The 26,882-nt window shown below is 39.6% G+C and overlaps 1 protein-coding gene across 3 annotated transcripts in view; it reads left to right on the top strand.

The window, feature by feature from the left end:
- Positions 1–22,612, top strand: part of LOC149167697 (uncharacterized) — a 34,426-nt gene extending 11,814 nt beyond the window's left edge. For all 3 annotated transcript variants that reach the window (XM_089433093.1, XM_089433095.1, XM_089433094.1), the window contains one exon: positions 21,888–22,612. In XM_089433093.1, the coding sequence (XP_089289219.1) occupies positions 21,888–22,016 (129 nt within the window). In that variant the 3' untranslated portion in view covers positions 22,017–22,612. The remainder of the gene's footprint in view (positions 1–21,887) is intronic.
- The last annotated feature ends 4,270 nt before the right edge of the window (positions 22,613–26,882 follow it).

Genomic DNA, 26,882 nt, shown 5'->3' with positions numbered 1-26,882 from the left:
AAGTTTGTTGGCCGACCTTGACAATTTGTCCATAATCAAAATAAATTCATATCTCCATAAATACTTATCGGAATCAGATGATATTTAGATCAATCCTACACCTTTCGACGAGAGGAATCTAGGAAAAATATCAGTAGCCATAAATAAGGTGACCCACATGGAGTTTGGCCCTAGTTGCCAATTTTAACAACATCTCTGGCAAAGGAGGTAACATGGACTTTGTGAACCAATCTGCCAAGAGTTAGTCCAGGATATGGGCTTTTACCAACCTACATCGTCGTCTCCATTCATGGATATGATTAGAGATATGAGTAGCGGTGTTTTGGCATAAATACACAAATAAATCAGTCTTGGTCTCGTAACATATAGGCAATTGGAAGTGTGTAAAAAATTCCATAGCCAAAGCATCAAAACTATTCCAAGCGAATTGGGTACTAGACAATAAAGGAGCTAAGGAACTGATTGTAGTGGTATTAGATGACTCGAAAGAGGAAGGAACTCCTCCAAACTATGAGGTACTAGCCAATAGTACACCAAAGAGTGAACTCGTGAGCGAACGCTGTGAGCAAGTAACTGGCTATGTAATATTGGGCTGTTCAATCGATAGAATGGTTGACATGGAGGTGTGACTCTACATAGAAAATGTAGATGCTTGAGGCGTACTAAGGATTAGCACAATAATGCCACTCATGAACACAAAGGAAGGCTGACTCAAAGGCTTGTCAACATGGTCGACATAGGAGGTGTTAAAGTCCAGTGGATGATGATGTGTCCACGCTCGACATCATAAGGGAATGATTTTAAAGTGAAAATGACTCACCAAGTGTCTACTCGACTCGAATAAGAACTAGACCAAGCAGATCCATTAAAGGTGGATTGAGGGACGTAACCATTAGGTGGATTGTTAGAATTTACTCGAACCCAACACCCGATATTCGATTCCCAAAAATTGTTAAATGGAGAAATACACGATTAAGTTCTTAACCAAAATATTTAGCAGAAGCAAAATTATTCGATCGAAATCACATACACAAACACATTTCTACCCAATCAATAGTTCTTCATTAATAAATTAATCACATAACTTACTTGGGCTCCCATCTTGGGATAATGGTCCAACTGAGAAAATACAAAACTGATCACCAACCTCTTTGCACTCTCCCAGACCTAGCACATGTGTTCATTGAGACGCCTCTCTCAATCTTGTGCTGCTGTTGTGTCTTAGCCTCAACACTTAGACTCAATTTATAACTTCCCTAAGCTAAGATTGATGGCCCAAATTAACTTGTCAAATTAACTGAAGATAAGTAACTTTAGTTAACTATCCCATCTTTAGCTTTCTGTACTTCACCTCAAGTACAAGTCATAAATTTGGCTTGCTTTACGTGCACATCTCATGCATGTCACACGCAACACATCCGCATGCATGCAACTTACTTGCACACTCTACATGTCACATGGAAGCTCCCGAAGAGACAAATCAAGGTCCTTCTAGTCAAGACACAAGACTAGAAATACCTTCCGAGCTACAAAACTCAACACTCCCTCTTAGCGAGGGAGGTACTTCTAGAAGAACCTCCTCCACCTGGATCTATCTCCAACACCACCATATTATTCGTCGCTGTAGTTACTCCCTCTGAACTAGAAGACTTCCCTGCTACTTGTTTCAAAATCTGATTTGAAGACCTATTCCTTTCAACCATGCTCCTAAGATCTTGTTCTTGAGTGTTCAACAATGTCATATCATACTAGCTAAGGCTCTTGGTAGTACCTAAATAATCACTCTTCCTCACCACTTGCTCCCTCTCAACAACTGGCATTGACCTTGTATCCAAGATCCCCTCAAATATATGCACAAGTTGTCCCAACAACTAGTATGACTGCCCCTGTTTGATGCCAAGCATTACAGTTGCATTCAAGGTCGGTCCCTCTGAATATAGAAGCACCTGTGCATCTTGGAACAAAACTCTATATCCAACATCCTCCAAGGCTGATACTGAGAGTATGTGTACCATCAACCCTAGAACAAACAACATCCCTGTCACCTCTAGAAATCCTCCTGACTCTAGTTGGAATTTGACACATCCAACCCCCTTCATTGCATGCATGGTACTAATCCCACTAAACACACTGCAGTTTGAGCTTGTTTGTGGAACGTTGACTTCATTCCCGTCATGTGACTTGATGGTCTACTGTCCACTAGCCATAACCCACTGTCCTCATACACAACAATACTACTATCAGAAATACATGCAACTAGAGAAAATTCCTTCTCAAATTTCTTCATAAAGTCATCAATCTCAGTTGATGTTGATGCAACCACCTGATCCTCCTCCCTCTTCTTCTTCTTGTGACGAGGCTTATGACATGTAAAACACTTCAATTTTCTCAATTCCTTCACAGAAGCATATCCCCCACTTCGCTTTACTTTATTTTTGCCCTTTACAATAAGAGCAAAATTCTCCTTATCATCCTTACCATCATTTTGGTCTACAGTTTTGGAACGTCTCCTTGTCTCTTTGCATATGAAATCATCCCACAATATATCCCAATTGAACAAAGTTTCCCGTGCAACTATTCCATCAAAAAAGACATCCTATTTCTTAGAAAGCCACTTAAGATTGATCTGACCAACTCTTCACTATCAATATTTTCCCTACTGTTGCCAAGTCATCTCTTATCTAAGTGATTTTGGTTAGGTATGATGCAATTGTGTCAGTTTCAAACATCTTGGTGTTTCTCAGTTTCTCCTTCAACATGATCTTTCTGTTTTGGTTTGTACTATGGTATAACTTGATTAAGGATGCCCACATCGCAAAGGCATACTTCTTCTGGTCACATGAGGTATAATATGCTCTTTAAGGGAGTCCAAGATTATTCTCTTTATCTTCACGTTTTTCTTATTAAACTAAAACTACTAAGTAGGATTTGCAGTAATTGGAATAACCTTCTCCACGATGTCCCACAATTCCTGCTACTCAAATAATAGAACAATCCGCTCCTTCCATGGGCTAAAATTTTCTGCCTTGCCAACCTATACTTGTAACGTAACTCGATAGTCATCTCAAACCCCACTAACCAACAATAATTTTCACCCTTTTTTCCATGAATAAATCGACCCCTTCTTTTTTACGTTTTTTTGCTCGTAAAAGAGAATCCTTGGCATGAAAAAAATTCGTTGCGTTAATTTTTTGTTGTTGTTGTTGATATGATCTCAACCAACTTGGCTTTGGCAATCCGACATGAACACAACACCTGTAATTCTGAGATTGATTCAAAGTTGGGGCTCTGATGCCATGTTAGAATTTACTCAAACCCAAAACCCGATATTCGGTTCCTAGTAATTATTAATTGAACGAATACACGACTAAGTTCCTAACTAAAATATTTAGCAAAAGTAAAATTACTCTATCTGAATCACATACACATAAACATATTTATGCCCAATCAACAATTCTTCATTAATAAATTAATCACAAAACTTGGGCTCTCATCTTGGGATACTGGCCTAATTGAGAAAACACGAAACTGATCACCAACATATTTGCACTCTCTTGGACCCAACACATACTCATTGAGAAGCCTCTCTCAATCGTGTGCTACTCTTGTGTCTTAGCCTCAACACTTAGGTTCAATTTATAACTTTCTTAAGCTAAGATTGGTGGCCAAAATTAGATTGCCAAGTTAACTGAAGATAAGTAACTTTACTTTAGTTAACTATCGTATCTTTAGCTTTCTCTACTTTAACTCAAGTACAAGTCATAAATTTGGCTTGCTTTACTTGCACATCTCATGCATGTCACATCCAACACATCTGCATGCATGCACTTGCACACTCTACATGTCACATGCAAGCTCCTAAAGAGGCAAATCAAGGTTGTTCTAATCAAGACACAAGACCAGAAGTACCTTTGGAGCTAAAAAACTCAACAAGGATCGTGGTTTGTAGTATTGGTTTGAACTTCCACATTAGGGCAGATAACTCGTCCTCTTATGAGTGGTGGTCCCTCCCTCTCTATAGTAGGAAGATCTCTACATGCCTCAATTGGCGAGTTGGTGGAGTAGCCACGATGACAAATGAAAAAAAAAAACAAAGAATACACCCTATGGCCAACTACCATAAAACCAAGTAAAACAAACTACACTCCCTTATAAAAAATGACATAGGAAACAATAGGCACATAAAAATTTCCACCCTTACAAGCTGAGGTTGGTATTGAAATCCAACGTTGCAAGTTTAGGTAGAAAGTAGGCTAATAGGAATGAGAAACAGTTACGTTAACCCCTCGACCTTCGCCCAAATCCCAACTCCATAGGTGCAAGTACCCTTAATGAGGACAATACCCTCTTGGCTAAGTTAAGACGAAGATTATGCGTCTATCTAAGGTACCACGAGATGTCCCATTGTAGTCACCTTACATAAGAGCCCTGGTCACTGTGCACTATGGATACCACTTCGCGCAAGAGATGGCAAGTGGGACAGTCAACAACGACATTGAAGCACACCCTGATAGGGGATGATCCCTTAAAGTGCACCCAATGTGGCCTCGTGCTTGACTCTTGTGTTAGAGGAGCTTTCCTGAACAACCTTTCTCCAACAACTGCTGAACAAAAGGCCAATCAACTTTGCCCTTTAGCAATCCTTTAGACTGCTCTTAGGGTCTTCAAAGGTCTGCCCACTAACTGTCTCCTTGCTGCTCCAAGGATGATTGAACCTAGGGCACACAACACATTATCTTAGCTTCATTGTAGGACATACTTCAAACCATCAAACCTGACAACCATCATCATATAAGATGCAACCCAAACATCAACTCACACCTCCTTAAGCTGACCTCTGCTCAGGTCTCAAGGAGTCTCAGTCTTGTACACAAATTGGTTGAGGTTTTCATCCCTCTTTAGAGCTCCTGCAACAACCTCAGGGTTGCCCTAACTCGGCCTCAACACATCTCTGTTTCATTGCGCAAAACTCCCTTTTAGGCCTTTAAACTTATGTGTTATACCTTAAAGACCTACGACCCTCACTCCAACATCATACCTACCCTCTTGGCCTTACTATGAACAAGTTTTAGGGGCCTCGACCTTCCTCTAAGCAACAAAACAATCTCAACTTGTCTCACAGATATTCACTACAGTGATTAGCTAGGAACCATGCCCTAAACCATATGTACAACAACTCCTAACTCGGCCTATCTAGAAAATAAGAAACAAGAAACTTTGATCCTCTTCCTTCACTCTAGCTGGGCTCCTTTAGGTTTGCAACCCCTTAGCAAGTCTTCACATTAGATGATTGCACTTGGATGGATGCCAGATGAGCTCCATTTGCTCTCTACTTATAATGGTCTTAGTGGATTACATTTGCCACCAACCAACTTGACTTGTAGCCCAAGCTGAGTTGGGCCTACATGTCAAAATGCCACTAACATAAGAAATAAATCTCTTTCATTTGAATTTTGCCCACACCATTGAAGCCCAAGGTGCCCCTTAGCCCTTCAAGGGTGCCCCTCATGCATCCAATGATTAAACAATCAATATCTCCTTGGGTATTTCACCCACTACTTTGGGTACAAAGCCCACTTCTTATGTACATTGCCCACGAAGCTTCATTTTCACAGGTCAACCCCTCACAAACCCAGTACCCCAAGGGTTGTGGGAGTACCTCCCAAGCTACACATTTCAACCCCCCCTCTTAGCGAGGGAGGTACTTCCACCAGTCGGAAGTATCTCGTCATCATCAACGACACTAGCCCAATTTATGGCGTTCACCTCTACAACATACCTTGTATTATGAACCACGCTGTCCTCGGTAGTCTCCCTGCCTTGATCTTGTCAGAACCTGAAGGTTCAAAATCCCATAGGGTAGCTCCATGTCTTGATCTTGTTAGAACCTGAAGATTCAAAATTCCATAGGGTCGCTGATGATCCTCCACAGTCTCCCTTTGAAGCTAGACCCCCTTTGAGTCTACACAACCTTCACTAGCTCACTTTGCTTTCCCTCCTGGAAAGTTCTGCTACTGAACATGTGTCCTTCCAAGGCTAGTCTAAGTTGTGGTCGAAAACTGGGTCTGTTCACTTTAGACCACCACAACTCAACTCAACAAGTGATCTCATCCTCCTGGGTCAAATGCCTCATGTGCACATGGCTTCAATGTCAGATGTGCAACTTCACAACCCAATGAAGATACTAGCCTACCATTAAATCATCCTTCACACGGAGCTAACTCGTTCATGCCAAAGTACCCCTTGAGTAGTACCAACAATCTTTGACAAGTCATTGAAAGTCCATGATCTGCAACCTTCCACACAACAAACTATTGTTCACCAGGTTATCCACCAATCCACTAGAACTCCTAGCCTATCTCATCACCTAACCAGTCAAGACCACATTTCCATGTTCTTAGCTGAACATTCTGCCCCATGTTTTAGGCAATTCCAGAACTCCCTCCTAAGCTGCTTCACTGTGCACACTCTGATCCAATTGTCCCTTCAAAGTACCTCTGATACCATGTTGATTTTTCCTTGGCAATTCAAAATCAGGTCTATGTCTAAAACACGAACACAAATGCATTGAAATTCCACAACTTCAAGCACTTTTCACAATGGAAAATGTACAATAGTGAATCAATGAAGCACACAAGAATTTTTGCAACCCAAAACTTGTTATATTACAACTTTAATACAACAAACATAGGGCTTTCGTACCAGGGATAATGACCCTTACAATTAGCCCCGATACAAGGAAAACTAGGGCTTAAGATCAACAACATATGATCCTCAATTTGCTCTTGAACAAGACACATTTGACTTACTTGTTGAAGGAGTGCTCACTCTTTCAGTCCATGTACCTTGAACACCTGGTAGGTCCTTTGCCACCTATACTCGCAGATGATACTGCTGCTCCAATACCTCTGCCACTGTTGCTCACAAGTTCTTTTGTTGCTCCAGAATGAATTGCTCCACACCATTGAAGCCCTAGGTGACCCTTAGCACTGCAAGGGTGCCCCTCATGCATCGAATGATTAAAAAATCAATATCTCCTTGGGTCTTTCGCCCACTACTTTGGGTAGAAAGCTCATTGTTTGGGTACATTGCCCATGAAGCTTCATTTTCATGGGTCAACTCCTCACAAACCCAGTACCCCAGGGGTTGTGGGAGTACCTTCCAAGAAGGATCATGTGGCAACATCAACAAAGTTAGAGTTCACTTCTCAGTTTGAGGAGTTTTCTCTCATAGCTTGCATGGCAAGCTCAGTGGATGACAACATGTGGTATATTGATTGTAGGGCATCTTGTCATATGATCAAGAACAAGGGATATTTCAGCCAGTTGACAGAGAAGGTGTTAAAATTGGCAACTAGGTCCAAATTCCACCTTGGGACAACTCATATGATGGAGATGATTATTGCATTTGATTCTTCTTTTCGAGAGGTCCAATTTTGATATAAAGATCATCTCATTCTGACAAGAAGAAGTGGAATTTTGAATTTATTCTCTCTCATGCACAAATTGTTAAGGTCGGCCTCGGTCAAATGTAGGCTCAAGAAGCCCAATGGATGTGTCTTCTCACCCTCACTGAATTGTATAAATAGGAGTGACCTCTCTCCTCATTTGGACATCATTGACACACATCATTCTTCTCTCTTCTCTTGATTGGTCTGTACAACTTGGGCAACCTCTTTCTCTCTCTCTCTCCCACGTGTGGCATAGAAGGACGAAAATTTCAGGGACAAGAACAGGCTGAAATTTCAGAGAACAAACCAACGTTGACGAGCGATCGTTTGACCATATTTGACTGCATTTTTCTCTGAAGATTTCCGATTTCTTGAGGCTGCAGTCTGGTATTTGGGGCAATTTTCCCTGCGTTGACCGCAAAATTCACTGAAGTTTGTTCGAGTTTGACTAACGCTGGGTAGACTGTTTTGGGTTGACTTTGACCCTTCTTGGAGGACGAATTGGATTGTTGTTGATCGAGCTGTTTGGATGAGGTTTTGTTGTTGATTTGACCAATGTTGACTTTTTGGTTAGCGCTGTAGTTGATTGTTGTTGACTGCTGATTTTGACAGGGTTGTTTTGACTATGTACTGGGCAAGTAAATTTGATTTATGTACTCTCTCTCTGTTGAACTATTGAATAATAATAAGAAGATTTGACCAAAGGGTTTTACGCACATTGGGGTTTTTCCTTAGCATCCACCAAATCTTGTGTCCTCTTGTCTTGGCTTGTCTTCTGCACATGTTTTTATGTTCTATCTGCATTTACTGTCAATGTGATTAAGTTAATGTGATTGCTACTGGAAATAATTAGAAATTGTCATTGGGTTGATAAGGAACATTGAAGTAAATTGTGCTAAGCATAAAACATACCATTGTTATCTAAAATTAACATGGTATCAGAGCTCAGGTGAAGACAAAGCCCAAGCAAGAGTGAGGAAAAGCAATCACTAAGGGAAGCTGTTGGACAAGAACTTGGAACTAGTCCCAATGACGACTACATCTTACTTCAAATCCAAGGACAAGCTTAAGGACAAATCCGACTATCATGCATGGAAGATGTCTCTAGATTTGACTTTGGAAGAAAATGATGCCATGGACTATGTCAAAGGAAGAGTAGTGGAGCCTCCTTCAAATGCATTCATTGCTGCACAATCAATGTATACGAAAAGTGAGGTTAAAGCTAAGAAAAATATTGTTGATTCTATTCATAGGCCTTCGGTTGCCTATATTTCTGATTTGGAAACATCTAAGGAGATGTATGACAAGCTGGTTGGGATGTTCAAAGTAAATAATGCAAATCAAGTTCTCTTTCTCAAGAACAAGTTGAAAGACATCAAGATGGATAGAGGAGAATCCATTCAATCCTACTTCATGAGGATTACCGAAATCAAGAATGATCTCTTATCTATTGGAGAAGTCATTTGTGACAAGGAGCTCACTCTTATTGCACTTGGAGGCCTTACAAAAGAATGAGATGTGTTTAACACTACCATCCTCAACAATGACAAGATTTCGTTGATGAATTATTGGCTAGATGCACTCTAGAAGAAATAAGAATGATGGAAAGAGACAAGCCCTCAAATGGAAACAATCCTATTGCCTTCTCCATTCATGCTAAAAGGAAGAACAACGCTGGTCCAAGAAGACAAGGTCAAGGGTTCAAGCCAAGATTCAAAGAAGGAAGAAAAGGGAGATGCTTCAATTGCAACAGGTTTGGCCACTTCGCTAGAGAGTGTCCTCACAAGAAGGATACTTCAAGAGATGATGAAAACAATAACATTAACTACAAAGGCAATGAAAATCAAAGGAACAACATGTTCAACAACAAAGGAAAGGGGAATGCTCCTGCTGCTCGAAATGGAAATGGTCGTCCTCCCAAGAAGTCGAGAAACTCTAGGTATGAAGAAGTTAATGTTGTAGAAAAGCAAAAAGAATTTTATATTATTTCTGCCCTCACCATCGCCTCTTCTCCAGATACATTATATCATTGGTTGATTGATAGTGGTGTCTCAAGGCATTTCACTAGGTACAAAGAGGCTCTCTTGAACTTGATTGGAAAGGAGACTAATATGGAGATTATACTTGGGGATAATGCCACTTATTCCGTGAAAGGAATTGGGATTGCTGCTCTTCACTTAAATCAAGGTCAAACCCTTCATTTACAAGAAGTGTTGTATGTACCTGATCTGAAAAAGAACATGGTCTCTATTTCTGCAATGGAAGATAAAGGTTTCAAGGTGACATTTGTTGATGGGAAGGTTCGTGTTTGGTAAAGGAACCCGAAAGATGCATTCACTCTTGGATTTAGAGTTTGAGGGTCTCTATCAGGTTGGAGGAAGTCCATTGAGAGCAATGACTTGCGATACTTCTCTTCAATCTGAATTATGGCATCGAAGATTTGTTCACTTTCATTACAAAGCCTTACCTGATGTAAGGAAGATGGTCACAGGTATGCCCGAAATCAACTCAGATCATGAAGGTGTTTGTCAGGGTTTTGCAGTTGGAAAACATACAAGGGGACCATTCCCCTCAAGTCAAAGTCAAACTACCGATATTCTTCAATTGGTCCATTCTGATCTATTAGGTATGTTGCTCGTGACATCTTTGGGTGGATATTTGTACTATGCAATTTTTGTGGATGACTTGTTTCGCCAAACATGGATCTATTTCTTGAAGAAGAAGGACGAAGTGTTCAAATGGTTTCGCTCTTTCAAAGCCTTGGTCGAGAATCAAACAAGAAAGAAGATCAAAATATCGAGGACAGATAATGGAACTGAATATGAGTCAAATGAATTCAATGACTATTGTAGAGAAGCTGGCATTAAGAGGGAGACCACTACTACATATATTCTTGAACAAAATGGTGTTGCCGAAAGGAAGAATCAAACCATCATAGAAGCCACCTGTGCTATGCTTCATGACCAAGGTCTACTGAAGTTCTTATGGGGAGAAGCTGCCAACACCATTGTATATGTTCAAAATAGATGCCCACATCAAGCATTGGACTTCAAGACATTTGAAGAAGTTTTCACCGGTAAGAAACCTGATGTTTCTCATTATAGAATTTTTGGTTGTCTCGTATATTTTCATCTGCGGAATGAGAAATGAAACAAGCTAGATGCATTTGGGAAGAAATGAACGTTTGTGGGTTACAGTGAAACTTGGAAGGCATATAGAATCTATGTGCTAGGTCAAAGAGAAGTGGAAATAAATCATGATGTCACTTTCGATGAAGATTCTGCCCTTAAGAAAGTCATGATGTCACTTTCGATGAAGATTTTGCCCTTAGGAAGGACAATGATGATGATGCAAGAAAGTAGGATGAACCTCTGATTGATGATCCAATGCCCGATGTGGAAGGTTCGATGGATCCCATTAATCCACCTCCTAGTGAGCCCTCTATTTCAAGAAAAAGACCTTTATGGCTCAAAGATACTCTTGAAGATGCTGATAAACATATTACACCGAGGGGGACATTTCGTGAAAGCAAGAAGCCAAACAAGTACCAAGGGTACTTAACTGCCATGAGTACCATTGTCTAATTTGAGCCTTGTACATTCAAAGAAGCCATGAAACACCAAGTTTGGAAGGATGCGATGAACAAGGAATATGAGTCGATCATGAAGATTGATGTTTGGGATGTGGTTCCTAGACCCAAGGACAAGTCAATGGTCACTTCAAAATGGATCTACAAGATCAAACATGGAGCTGATGGGAGTGTTGAAAAGTTCAAGGCCAGATTCGCTGCTCGAGGCTTCTCTCAAAATGAAGGAGTGGACTATGCTGAGATATTTGCACCAGTTGCTTGATATACCACCATCTGTTCAATCATAACCCTTGCTACCTCACAATGATGGAGCCTACACCAAATGGATGTCAAAACTGCCTTCTTGCATGGCTCATTTAAAGAGGAAGTCTATGTAGAACAACCCGAGGGGTTCGAAGTTCAAGATTGTAAGACACATGTATGCAGGTTGAAGAAAGCCCTATATGGGTTGAAGCAAGCCCCCAGGGCTTGGTATGAGAGGATTGATAACTAATGAAGCTGAGATTTACAAGGAGCGATGTTGACCCTAACTTATACTTCAAGGTTGAAAAGGACAAACCTCTCATTTTGGTCCTTTATGTGGATGATCTCTTTTTAATAGGTGATGACCTAGGAAACCGGATTCGTCCTAAACCCCCTGCGAATCCCGAATCCGGCGAATCCGACACGAGTCGGTCCAGATTCGTGTCCAAATCACAGGACACGTCGTGTCCGTTTCGGACACGTCGTGTCCGAGGGCGTGTCGTGATTTTCAGGGGCGTGTCGCGATTTTAGGACACGTGTCCGGTTTCCAGGGCTCTCTAAGCTCAGCGCGGGTATGAAAAGGGCGTGTTTTCTCATTAATATTTTCATTTGGTAAGTGAAGTAGAGCTTTTGGCAGCTTCATAATCAAGTCTAGGCCTAGTATTGATATGCTATTCATGGTAATGTTAAATTCTTAAAGTAAAAGTGACATTCTCCTTAATCTTCATTTTCATCCTTTTACTTAAATTTTTAACATTACCATGAAATGACTCAGGATGTTTGAGAGTGGTTCCGGCCTCATTGGATTTCATATGGAGAAAGTAGAATTTTAGATTTCATTCAAAATCCAGCAGACTTATCAGTTTTTCAGGATTTTAGGATTGGGGGATTGCAATGTTTCCATTGAATTTTGTCATGTATTAGGGTATGGAACTCGTATTTAATCAAGAGCACCAAACCAAGAGCTTCTGAATATGTTGCTCCCGCTCCCATTTTCGCTCCCGCTCCCCGCTTTCGCTCCCGCTCCCAAGTAACACTGTTCCTGATGATATGGGTCTGGACACCATTGTTGAGTTGGCATTGGCCAACATGGATCTCAATGATCCAGTGCTAGAGCCTGTTAGATTTGATGACTTAGAGGGGTCAGCCTCCATACCAACAGATGCAAAGGCGACTATGGATACAGGGAAGGAGGAGGATGTAGAGGAGAGCAGTGGGGACCATGATGATGGGGACAGTGATGCTGATTCTGATGCTGATTGATGCCTTGAGGCTTGTATACCTGTAGTTGTTTTATATTTTCTATTTCTATTTGCCATTGGCATTGCACCAACACTACCTATGTAACACATTTTGATTTGATGACTTAATGAGAAAACTACAGTTGTCAGTGTGTTTATCTTACTATCTTGTAGTTGTAAGTTGTCTTTCAGTTATGAATTATGAATCATGATTTAAATTTTTAATAGATTTATCATTTATGTGACCAGTACCACTGACATTTATTTGAATTTTGTATGTACTATGCATGCTAATAGCTATAGATGAAGATCTATGTTTGAAATCAATAAATTTGTATCATTAATTAAAATTTGTGTAAGAAATATGATAATATCTAATTTTTAATATATATATATATATATATATATATATATATATAATATATTATATATATATATATATACATGTCCTAACGTGTCCTGTTCCGGGGGGTCAGCGTGTCCCGAATCCGACACCACGAATCCCGAATCCTACGTGTCCCGAATCCCCGTGTCAGGTGACTTAGGTGATGACCCTCTCATTCATCAATGCAAGAGGGAGTTGGCTTCCAAATTCAAGATGAAGGACCTAGGACTGATGCACTACTTCCTAGGACTGTAGCTCTGGCAAAGAGTAGGTGAGATTTTCCTTTCTCAAGGAAAATACACTGTGAAGCTGCTTGAGAGATGTGGGATGGTGGATTGCAAGTCCGTGTCTACTCTGATGGAACTCAACTTCAAGAAGCTATGTGGAAGTGCTGCAGAGCCTGGATTAGCGAACCCTTCCGAGTATCGTCAACTTGTGGAGGCCCTGATGTTCTTGGTAAACTCCCGTCTTGACATATGCTTTGCTATGAACACGTTAAGTCAATTTATGGTCGAGCCTTATCACATTCATTGGATCGCTGCTAAGAATCTCTTGAGATATCTCCGAGGCACAATTCACTATGGTCTGAGATACACTGTCGGGAATTTGAGGCTACATGGATATACAGATGCTGATTGGTTTGGCAATGTGGTGGATCGTAAGAGCACGTCTGGGCGTTGCTTCTCATTAGGGTATGCTTCAATATCTTGGATGAGCAGGAAGCAGAAATCGGTTACTTTAAGCACCGCCGAGGCTGAATACATTGCTGCAAGTATTACCCGGTGTGAAGCTGTTTGGTTGAGGAAGCTCTTCAGTGAGCTAATTGAGCACGTGCTGGATACCACCGTGATCTTCTGCAACAACCAGAATGGGAATCACCTTTCAGAGAATCCTGTGTTCCACGACTGCTCCAAGCACATTGATATCAGGTACCCCTTTATCCAAGATATGGTACAACAGGGAGCAATAAGGCTCCAAAACATTAGGACTGATGAGTAGGTCGCAAACATTCTTATGAAGCCTTTGGAGAAGGTCAATTTCTTAACCATCTGAGAGATACTTGGAGTCATGGAAAGACCCTCCTATAAGGGTCCCGTATGAGTTGGACACTGAGCTCTAGGAACTCCTGGGGGCTTGGGGTACTTCTTGGAGCTATGAGCAACCATAGGGTGTGTGGTTCACCTTCCCCTAATGGTGCGCTAGATATAGGGTGAGTGGTTCACCTTCCCCTATGATACTCCATGATGGTTGACATGTGTGTAGGGTGAGTGGTTCACTTTCCCCTACGATTGCAGAAACATGTATGTAGGGTGAGTGGTTCACCTTCCCTTACAATTGTCGTATGCATAAGATGAGTGGTTCACCTTCTACTATGGCATATGAGCAGGATGAGTGGTTCACCTTCTTTTGTCAATGCCCCAACACACATCCTACCCATGGAGTCTAGGACTCATGGGAAGTACCTCTCATTTGGCCAATGAGTTGGGAAAAAGTGGTTAGGGACCTTAACACTACCGATGGACACATCGTGTAATGCTGTACTCCCTATGACTATGATGCATGGTGTTCAACAACTTGATCTGGGATCAAGGATTGACTTTTGTCAGTGGAGAGTGGTAAGGCCTTGTGACTCACTCTTGATCACTTCTTCTTCATTATTACTTCATGGTTCACTAGAGCAGAGCAGAGTAGTGATGACAGAGACGGTACATGATGACATGATGGTATGATGATGACAAATGGATTGGCAGTTGGAATTCTCCCTAGTTGAGAGAGAGTGTTAAAATTGGCAACTAGGGCCAATTTCCACCTCGGGACAACTCATATGGTGGAGATGATTATTGCATCGGATTCCTCTTTTTGAGAGGTCAAATTTTGATTTAAAGATCATCTCATTCTGACAAGCAGAAGTGGAATTTTGAATTTAGTCTCTTTCAAGCACAAATTGTCAAGGTCAGCCTCAATCAAATGTAGGCTCAAGAAGCCCAATGGGTGTCTCCTCAACATTTCAGGGACAAGAATAGGCCGAAATTTCAGAGAACAACCCAGTGTTGACCGGGGGTCGTTTGACCATATTTGACTGCGTTTTTTTGGGAAGATTTTCGATTTCTTGAGGCCGCGTTCTCTGGCACAGAAACTGAGGTATTTGGGGCAGTTTGACTTGTGTTGATTGTAGGGTTGTTTGATCGTAGCATTGATTAAAGTTTCACCGAGGCTGGGTGGATTGTTTTGGGTTGACTTTGACCCTTCTTGGAGTCCGAATTGGTTTGCTATTGACCAAGCTACGTGGAGGAGGTTTTGTCGCTGATTTGACCAACGTTGACTTTTTGTTTAGCGTTGCAGTTGACTGCTGGTTTTGATCGGGCTGTTTTGACTATGTATTGGGCAAGTAAATTTGATCTATGTACTCTCTCTCTCCGCTGAACTATTGAATAATAATAAGAAGATTTGATCAAAGGGTTTTGCCCACATTGGGGGTTTTCCTTGGCATTCGCCAAATCTTGTGTCCTCTTGTCTTGGCTTGTCTTTTGCACATGTTTTTATGTTCTATTTGCATTTACTGTCAATGTGATTGCTACTGGAAATAATTGGAAATTGTCATTTGGTTGATAAGGAACATTGAAGTAAATTGTGCTAAGCATAGAACATACCATTGTTATCTAAAATTAACAGAGGGATATGCAGTTTCAGATAGGGATGGGAGATGATGACATATACCTAGCACATGGCGTGGGTACTGTCAAGTTTGAGAGGGAGTATGAGAATCCTTTCTATCTTAGAGATGTCATCTATGTCTCAGGGTTGGAGAAAAACCTTGTTTCAGTCTCATCCTTAAAAAATAAAGGTTACAAGGTTCAACAGAGGAAAGGCTTCCCTCAAGCCCTTAAACTCTTAAGCCATTAAGCAGATTGGAGTTAGGGTGAAGAACCTCTACAGGTTACAATTTGAGACAGAAGCGGTCTTGAGCAATAGAGAGATCGATGCGCATGGATGTGATCTTGGGGAGGTTTGGCATAGGCGTATGTGTCACTTACACCATGGAGCGTTGAATATTTTGAGGGAGATTTCCATAGGGTTACCACATTACAGTGTAGATCAACATGACTTGTGCAAAGGCTGCACACTTGGCAAGTATGCCAAGACATCCTTTTCCAACATAGACAACATGGTCAAGAACATCTTGAAGCTGGTACATTCGGATGTATGCGAAGCATTTTCCTCTCCATCTTTGATGGGATACATATACTATGTCACCTTCATTGATGACTGCTCGAGAGAGACTTGGATCTTCTTCATGAAGAAGAAATATTAGGTCTTCTTGAAGTTGTGGTGTTAAAAGTCTTGGTGGAAAAACAAAATGGTAGGAGGATCAAGACACTAAGGTCAACAATGGTGGGGAGTACATCTCCAATGCCTTCAAAGACTTGTGTGCCAAAGAGGGCATCAAGAGAGAGCTCACTGCACCTCATAACTCTTAGCATAGTGGGGTGGTTGAGTGCAAGAAACAGAGCATTGTTGGAGTAGCCAAGGCTATGTTGCATGACAAGGGGCTACCTATATCTCTTTAGGCAGAGGCATGCAACAATGCAGTCTTTTTGCATAACAAGAGTCCACACAGGGTGCTAGGCAGAGTTACACTAGAGGAGGCTTTCATAGGCAAGAAGCATGACGTGTCTCATTTTTGGATCTTTGGCAACTTTGTTTATTGCCATGTGTCTTATGATAATTGAAAGACTCTAGAGCCCACATTACAGAAAGGCATTTTCGGGGCTACAACGAGACCTCTAAGGTGTACAGGGTGTATAATCTAGCACTTAGGAAGAAAATGATCAGACATGATGTGAAGTTTGAGGAACATAAGGCTCTCAGGAAGTCCGCGAGTGTGAGCAAGGTGCAACATAGGAGGAGGAGTAGTAAGCTCTAGAGCAGGGGATTCAACATCTCCTCAAACTTCATCATAGCTAATTGTTGGGTATGCCGACCAACACACGATTGAGGAGAAAGCACAGGAACAAGAGGAGAGAGTAGAGTTAGGGGGGTACACTCAACCAAGAATTCCCAGTGTAGGGAGAGGATGAGCTAGACGGGTAGATTAGTTGATTAGGGAGGCTCAGGGGAGAGTTGGAGCCCCCAACTCTACATTCAGACAGAGTAAACAACCACAAAGATATAAGGGTACATGGCATTTATGACTGAGGTGATTGACTTAAAGCCTTCTTGTTATAACGAGGCAACCTCTTAGCAAGTATGGTGAGATGCCATGGTGGATGAATATTCCTCTATCGTGTAGAATGCCATTTCAGAGATTGTGCCAAGACGAGTTGGCAAGTTAGTGGTCGGTTCATGTTGAGCGTACAAGATTAAGCATGCCGCTGATGGGAGTGTGGAGAAAGGTAAGGCTAGATTCGTGGCCAAAGGGTTCTCTCAGGTCAAAGGGATAGACTATGATGAGATGTTCACACGAGTGGCCTAATATTTGTCCATTAGGACTATTTTGGTGATTGCAGCTCAAATGGGGTGGAAGATCCAAATGGATGTGAAGACCTCCTTCCTTAAAAGAGTTGTTGAGGAAGAGTTATATGTTGAGCAACCTGATGGGTTTGAGACCCTTAGTAGAGACACACATGTGTGTAAGATGAAGAGATCTCTTTATGGGCTCAAGTAGGAATTGAGGGCATGGTATGCCCAGATAGACAACTACCTTTGCGGATTGGGCTTCATCAAGAGTGAAACTGACCCTAACCTATACTACATTATGGTTGAGGGCCAACCTCTCATTCTTGTGTTATATGTTGATGATTGGATATTGACAGAAGATGAGAAACTCATCCATGACTGCAAGAGAGATATTGCAGAAGAGTTTGAGATGAAGGATATAGGGCTCATGCACTATTTCCTTGGATTGGAGGTTTGACAGGGTGATGGGGAGATATTCTTGGGACAGGGTAGGTACACACAGGAGATTCTCAAGAGATTCCACATGCAGGATTGCAGGCCCATGACCATGCCTCTAGTCACAAACTGGAGGAAGGTGGACGCTACCAGAGGTGAGTGAGTGGATCCCACTCTCTATAGGCAACTCATAGGGTCGTTGATGTATCTAGTGAACACATGACCAAACATTTGCTTCACAGTCAACTAGTTGAGCTAGTTTATGGTTGAGCCGACCATAGTGCATTGGGTTACTGCCAAGCAAATGCTCAGGTATCTCAGGGGCACAATAGATTATGGGTTGTTGTATACGGAGGTTGATGGAGTGAGTCTTCACAGATTCAAAGATGCAGATTGGGCAAGGGGTTCAACAGACAGGAGGAACACTTCATGTTGTGCTTTCATTGTTGGGTCAACAATTGTTTCTTGGTTCAATAGGAAGCAAAGATAGTGGCATTGAACTCAACTGACGCCGAGTACATGGCTGCTAGCCTGATAGTGTGTGAGGCCAGTTGGTTGAGGAAGCTACTTGTTGGGTTGTTCAGTCATAGATTAGAGCCCACGTTCATAAACTGTGATAATATGAGATGCATTAAGCTCTCTGAAAATCCAATGTTTCATGATTGATCCAAGCACATCGAGATCATGTACCATCATATCAAAGATTGTGTTAAGAGGTGTAAAGTCAGACTTCAGTACGTGCCTACAAAAGATCAAACAACAAATATGTTAACCAAGACATTGGCAAGGGGTAGATTTGTCTACTTCAGAGATAAACTGGGTGTAGTACAAAACACCTTCCTCTCTAAGAGGGATTGTTAATTGAAGTTAGAGATGGAAGGGTTTTGCTAAATTTAGGAGTGCACTAAATTTGGTAGAGGGACCCACAAGTGAAACTAAGGCACATTTTTACTTTCTCTTAATTTGAACTTAGGAAAATTCTAATTTTTCTTTTAGTAAAAAATAGAATCGATCTTAGCCATCCATACAGTTTTAATCTCAATCGTTCGTGGAAGATGAAGGCCAAGTTGACCTTATAAAGCGAGGAAGGGTTCAAAGTTAGCATATCATTATGCACTAGAGACTTGTGTGTTTTAGCTTAGCGAAGAAGGGTTTCCAATTCAACACATTAGGGCAGAGACATAGGCCGAATAGCCTTAACGATTTCTCTAACAACGTGCATCCTTTCCAATGGCCGAGTTAGCTTGTGTAGGAGGGTCAAATAGCCTATACGAGTCCATAAAACTACACAAGTAGAGGCTGATTTGGTTAGAAAGACACAAGACAATGTGTTGAGGGTCAACGAATTAAAGGGGATTCCCCCCAAGTATTTGTGATCAATTTCTGGGATTTTCGCTGAGTAGAATAATAAAACACACAAGTTGGCAAGGTTTCCCCAATTGACGTTTCTTGGGTATTTTCTGGTGTATTGTTTATTGTGCTTGGGTCTTCGTGAATTTATTTTCACTGCTATTATTTGTAAGAACACTGAGCATATTTAGTAAAAGTGTTTGAAGTTCAATATTCAGTTTCTTCATTGCATAATTTTTATTAAATTAGTAGCTAGGTATTAGAAAGCTAACACAACAATAGTCTAAGATATAATATGAACCCACTCTCTAGAGGTAATGAACTTGAGCATTTTTAATTCATGTTGGCATCTTTCAAACTCTGTTTCCATGTTTTTAAATCCTGTCCACCACTAGTAGATAAGGGATATTTTTCGTTCCAAAGCAAGTTTGGTAGAATGCCCACCTTACCTTACCCTTCACTCCACTTAAACCTAGTCTCGTTGAAAGCCCCCCAATTTTTTTTTTCTCGGCAAATACTAAATTCTATTAACTATAAGGAAAAATATTTTTACATAGAGTCGAGGCCTCCGAAAACATAGTTTGAGGGCACTCAACACAACAGAATTGCCCCCTTACAAACAGAAGCTGGGGAGACCAGTTACATAGAGCAAGAAACCAGATGAAAAACATAGAGAGTGACATGTTCAGCTGAGAAGGAGACATGAGCCACAGAAACACAAAATCAGTGCAAACCAGCATTAAATGTATCACCAATTCCCCAGCTGGAAGCCAAAAACAACAGGTCATGAGTGCTGAAACTTGCCTGTAGATGATTATCTGAACAGTAGCCGAAACAAAAAAGAAAGAGGCAGTCCCAGTTGGCGCTACCCTTCCTTAGCCTTGCCATGATTCTTCTCCTCAGCCAGACATGCATCGCCGGTCCTCAGACTCTCATTGCCGTCCAAATCGTTGACAGGGATTGCCGTGGAATGGCTTGCTTCACCTTGAGTCCCTTCCTCAACAGCAGGTCCTGTATCTTCAAGGGGAGGAATATTTTTAAGAAATTCCTCCTGACCAGACTTCTCACTTTTCCAATTCTCCGGGCTATCTTTGTCCATGGAGTGCTCACTGCTTTGGGAAGGATCAGGAGCAATGCAAGCCAGAGGGGAGACCTGATTTTCCTCTTCCGAAAGAATAATGGTGATGTGAGCAGTAATAAGAGGCCTGTTCAAATTACTTTGAAATTTAAAGTGCGTGGTTTGGAAGGCACTGTTCGGAATTGGCTTGCGCCCAGAGCTCAGAGGTGGTACAGCCTCGTGGATGGGGGGGGGTGGATTGATGGGCGCCGGCTCAGGTTCCATAGAATGACCGGCCGAGGAATGCAAGCCACTGTCACGACGCCCCCTAGAACGATGTCTTTTGCCCGAACGAACCATAGTGACAGACAGGTGGTAGGGCGCAGAGAGATTATAGACACCAGAGACTACAGAACAGGGTTGGTTGAAACGATAGGGATGCCAAACAGAATGCATAGAACACACCCCAGACGAAGACACAATACATCCAATGCGTAAATCCAGAACAGGGGAGAGCTTACCCTTGGAAATGTTGGCCTGGAGCTCGCGGCGGTGAGCCAGAATCAGCCCGTCACCATCTACCTCCGCTAACCAGGTTCCGTTGCCGTGAGACTGAGCATAAGGCGTGATGAAAACACTGAGGATCACCATGATTATAACAGAGGGAATGTTGCGTCGAACAACGCAAGCCATTAATGCAAATATTCTGCCCGATCGAGCCTTAAAACCTTCCTCCCTCTCGCACAAGGTGAAGTCTTGGGAAGCCACGTTGCTCTGCAGCTGGCAGTACCAGGCTTTAATTCGCTGCATGATGTCCATTAAGAGTGATGGTGCCACCCGCATCCGGGGTGAAAGCCCCCCAATTGCATCACTGCATATATTGTATTTAGTGCTAAACTCATAACGAGATTAAATTCATTTAAAATTATGGTTTAAGAAGTTCAAACTCATTTGGATTTAAAGATAAATTGAAATCAATATTTTACTTCTTTTTTACATTATAATTTAGAGAGTTTAAAACAAATAAAATGGAATTATTGTTGTCACTAGGTATAATGGATTTAGTGTGACAATGGATATAATGAAGTAATTATTTGCTAGCATTTGTTCTTGAATGAACATTAGGATCCATTATATCATAGTGAAAAGTACATGCATTAATGAAGTAATTATTTGCTAGCATTTGTTCTTGAATGAACATTAGGATCCATTATATCATAGTGAAAAGTACATGTATTAAAAACAATTCAATATTCACGGGACATTCATATTATATGTGACTTATTTTTCATTAAAAACAATTTACTTTTTCATGTGACATTTTTTTCTTGTTAAAATTTCTATTGCTAATCCTAATCATAATTGTAATTTGAACTAAAGCTTCCAGTAACTCTTAATTTACCAATGGTGCTTGGACATCATAAGAAACATTCACAATAGAATATAAAGAACAATTGGCTACTTGCATCTAATGCATTAAAAATTGCTTCTACTACTTAATGTGAATTACAAGTGTAAATTTTAGTTGGATCTCCAATATATCTTAAACCATATTTTTATTTTTATTTTCTAGTACTATTAGATGTTATTATATCCTCCCTCATTTTATGGTCAAACAAAAATATGCATTGTCTTACGGAATTAATACTAACATGTAATATTGATTTTTTAAAAACCAGAATGTTACAGGTAATGATTACAAAGATGATGATCCAGACTATGCAGATCATACATCAAATGTAGGAGATAATGATGATGAAGATGGCGTTGGTGATGATGATGTGGATGCCATTGATCAGGATGGTTAAGATGATGTTCATGGAAATGATCATGAGGATGATCTTGACTATGATCTTGGTGGTGCTAGTTAGTCATGCATTGCTTTTGACATTTAGTTGGGATGTCTTAATATGGTAATCATACATTTGAATTTTAGTTGATTTGAATAAAGATGATATTCAAATCAACTAAAAGTCAAATGTATGATTACCATATTAAGACATCCCAACTAAATATAAAAAACAATGCATGACTAGCTAACTCCACCAAGATCATAGTCAAGATCATCCTCATGATTATTGCCATGATCATCATCTTGACCATCCTTATCAGTGCCATCCATATAATCATCAATACTATCTTGTTACTTTATGAATACGTTGAAAATTGTCAACATTTTTTTTGATGAAGAATTAATGTGTGACGAGAAACCTAATTTTAAATGGATGTCATGAATTCACCTTAGAAATAATGATATCTATGAAACATTTTGATTTGGTAATCATACATTGACTTTTAGTTGATTTGATTAAAGATGATGATGATATTATCATTATTATCTTGTTACTTTATGTATATATTGAAAATTATGAACATTAATATGAAGGAGAATTATTATGTATGATGTTATTACTATCTTTTGATGATTTGTGTGAATTTACCTTAGAATAATGATATTCATGAAATATTTTGATTTCGTAATCATACATTTGAATTTTAGTTGATTTGAATAAAGATGATGATGATATTATTAGTTTTATCTTGTTATTTTATATATGTGTTGAAAATTGTCAATGTGTTTTGATGGAGAATCATTATGTAAGATGATATCACTATTTTTTAACGGATGTTGTGAATTTACCTTGGAGTAATGATATCCGTGATAGGGGCTGATTTGGTAGTCATATATGTATATTGAAAATTTTCAATGATTTTTTGATGGAGAATTATTATATATGATGACATTGCTATTTTTTGGATGGATGTTGTCAATTATCCTCAAATTTCTTTACAAACACTATGCTATCAGTTTGAATTGTGATATATTTTTTAATGATATTAAAAACTGTAATATATTTCACTGTGTAATTGAAAAAATTTAAAATCAACCCGTAAAGAGGGGTCATAAATTGAAATAAAAGTACACTCTAAACAAGAAGCCAAGTGTGGATGTAACCATGGATGCAAAATCGGAAGTAGAATTGGATGTTAAACTAGGCATCAAAATAAGAAGCAAACAATGACACAAAAATGGTTTTAAATGATAAGTAAAAAATGGCGCAACACAAGACACAAAGAAGGGAACAAAACAAAACATACAATATGATACCAAATTGGGCACAAACAAGGAAGCAAAAATAGACACCAAACTAGATGCAAAAAATGATAGACAACTAGATGTAAAATTCAATGCAAAAAGGGATGCCAAATTGGGTGCTAAAATGAAGTAAAAAAAGATGCAAATTTAGATGCCAAATGAAAATAAAAAGAATGGTGTAAAATTCGCTGCAAAAAAGAAGAAAAAAAGGATATAAGAAAAGACACAAAACAAGATGCAAAATGTGGCTAAAAAAGGGTGGAACCGAGGAAGCCATTTTGGATTTCTAAATGATGCATAGCTAGATGCAAATTTAGAATCAAACCTAGGTGCAAAATGAGATGCAAAAGAAATAATAATAATGCGAATTTGGATGACCAAAATGATGCAAAATTAAACACCAAAAAAATTGCAAAAATGTACTTAAAAAATAGTGCAAAATTGGACATAGAACTAAACATAAAAAATGATGCAAAATTGGATAGAACTAGACACAAAAAATGGTGGAAAAGTGGGCATAAAAATGGCTCAAAATTGGACTCATATTAAGATTTAATATTGGACGCAAAATGAGGTGCAAAAAGTGATGCAAAACTTTGTGCAAAAATAAATGCAAAAGTGGATGCAAAAAATGGCTCAAAACTGAATGTAACATTAGACATAAAATGCAATGCAAAGGTGGACGCAACGCATGGCCTTACATAGGATGCAAATCTAGATGCACATTTGAAAGCTCAAAAGGATGCAACAAATGATGTAAAATTAGATGCAAAATACAGTGCAAAATGGGATGCAAAAATGAGACATCAAATGCAAAAGTGGATGCAAAAAATGGTGCAAAACAAGTGGAAAGAATGGACACAAAAATGAATGCAAAATTTGGCACTAAATTAGATTCAACATATGGTGCAAAATTTGATGCAAAAATTGGTGCAAAAATAGGCACAAAAATTGACATAAAACCAAATGCAAAAATAGGTACAAAATTAGAAGCAAAAATTGGTGTAAGATTAGATGTGAAACTTGACATAAATTGGATGTAACAAAAGGTGCTAAATCAGATGCAAAAAATGGTGTAAAACACGATTCAAATGATGACGCAAAATTAGAAGCAAAGAATAACACAAAATTGGAAGCAAAACACTACGATTTTTTGTTGTTGCAAAAAACGGTGCAAAACTAGAAGCAAAACCTGTTGTAAAACGAGATGCAAATCTTAGTGCAAAATCTGATGCAAAAAATGATGCAAAATATGGCATAAAAAATGATGCCAACGCTGGCGCAAAATGTTGGAAAATGTAACTAGTTTTGGTCTTGGTAATTGTGATTGTACTCATGTCATTATGTATATCTTATGTAACAAGCAAAAGAAGAAAGGAAAATATTATTTTCAAGCATGCCTTTCATGCAACATTTGATTGGTCAATTAGGTCTAGCATACATTTTATGCTTCTAGGGTTTGTCAAGTTAAAAGAATATTTGTTACGAGTCAAGAGAGTCATTTTCTTTTGTATAAGGCCCCATTTGGGCATGTTGTAACATGTAAAAGATATTGTTTTTGTGTCTAGAAAGTCATTTGTAACCTCCAAGGCCAAGTTGGCTCTGCCAGAGGAAGTAGGCCTAGAAGAGGTCTAATTCGACCTCATGAGAAGCATATAATCATCTCATCTTCGATTTGCAATAAGAAGCAATAAGAAAGAGGAAGCAAAGTTTTGGGGGAAGGAAGAATCTCAAGAAGAAACCAAAATTTGACTTTGTACACATTTCTGTTCACACATGCGAGAAAGTTAGAGTTTTTACAGTCTGCTGGGCGCTGAAGTTGCAGGTCCAAATTTCACAACTAAGGTAGAGGGCCGAAATTGTAATTTGGAGCAGATTGGAGGAGGTTTGATCTTTGTTGACTTCGTTGATTTTTGACTTATTTGAAAGAGATTTTTGTAGGGCTGACTTGGTGCTTGGAGGAGATTTTCGCCTTGAAATTTGGGTCTTGGATTTCTCATTTTATTTGATTATATAAGAAGAGAAGATATTCTTTTTGGGTTTTCCCCTTAGAGGGATTTTGCCTTGGGTTCGAGCCTATATTTTGTCTATTGTCTTTATGGTCTTCATGGTTTATGATCTGGATAATTGTTTGAAGAAAATAATCCAATAAAGAAAAATAAGAAATTAACTAAAGTTCACAAGAAATTATTGAGAATAGGAGAATTGTGTTAATAGGCGCCCTACTTGATTCTCCAACACAAAAAATGATGCTTTGAATATGTACAATAGTGCTAGATTTAACCCTAGACTACTCAACTCAATTGGAAAAAAAATGCACTAAAATTTGGTGCTAAATCTAGCATAAATTGCATGTTTTGTAGTAGTGTAATAGATAATAATAAACCACTCAAAATCAAATGAACACATATAACACAAAATATTTAACGTGAAGACCCATATGGGGGAAAACCACAAAACAACTTATTCTTTAGATGATTATTGTAGGCACCAACCTACAATTACAAGATTTACAAGCACCCACTTGTAGGAGACACATCCCCATTTGAATAAGCTCCAAACTGCTTGAGACACCATTCCCCAAAGTTTTGTAAGAACCCATCTACATGGAATACAAATCCCCTCTTGATATTTGATTTCGATTTTGTTTGTTGCCAAGTAATGTGCTCTCTACTCTACTATTTCTTTGTTCCCTCTATACTCACACTAGCTGTTATTGTCACTCAACAAATATATTGGATGTAGCTCTCACTCTTGTAGTACCTCTTACACTTTCATAGTAATTTAGTTGTACTCGAACTCACTGCTTTCTCTTCTTTGCATAGTCTCTTGGTATCTCAATTACTCCCTCTTCAAATATGCACAATATCAACATCATCACCAATTGTTCAACCTACTTATATATCATGAACTCTTCCACAATCCTTTTCTTTTACCATGGGTATCAACCCACAATATTTACCCATGGTTGTGTGCATTCACTGAGTCTCTTTCTACAATCTTGCCAACATAGTGAGAAATCTCTTTTCACACACAACATTGCTTTACTCTTATGTTTTGTTGATTGTATATTGCCTTCTATCTTTGTGCTTTTAAATTTCCCCATGTACATGACCATAACTCAGGCCTTGGGTTTTCTCTCTATTATGTCATGTTAATATGCCACTAGCTCTTGGCCCAAGCCCTTGCTTTCATGACCAAGCGATATGACTAGTGATTTAAGCATATTTCTCATCAAAAGATTTCTCTTGTAGTTCTTTTCCAATTTTACGGTACACCGATATTCCCATAGTTCTTAGGGCTGGGTACCTTAAATTCACGTGACCATGTGTTGTAAATGTTGGATGATTGTATTGGGTATCATAAGTTTTTTAGTTGTACTTCTTTTCAAACTCGTTGAGAACTGAGATCCCTTAACCCTTTGAGTACCACAACTTAGCTTCCTATGACCTCTTTCCGTGACTTGGAGCTACGCCTTATCAAATATTGGAAGAACTTGGTAGATCGAAAACAAACTCGTTCAAGAGCTCTGATAGCCCATAGATTGATATGACCCACAATGCCACATCATCTACCA

Source organism: Pinus tabuliformis, chromosome 5_1 (assembly GCF_031772625.1).
Source record: "Pinus tabuliformis cultivar Carrire ecotype Pingquan chromosome 5_1, CPIR1, whole genome shotgun sequence".
NCBI lineage: Eukaryota > Viridiplantae > Streptophyta > Pinopsida > Pinales > Pinaceae > Pinus > Pinus tabuliformis.
Note: the sequence above shows the minus strand (reverse complement) of the source record. Positions and strands in the feature narration are given on the sequence as shown.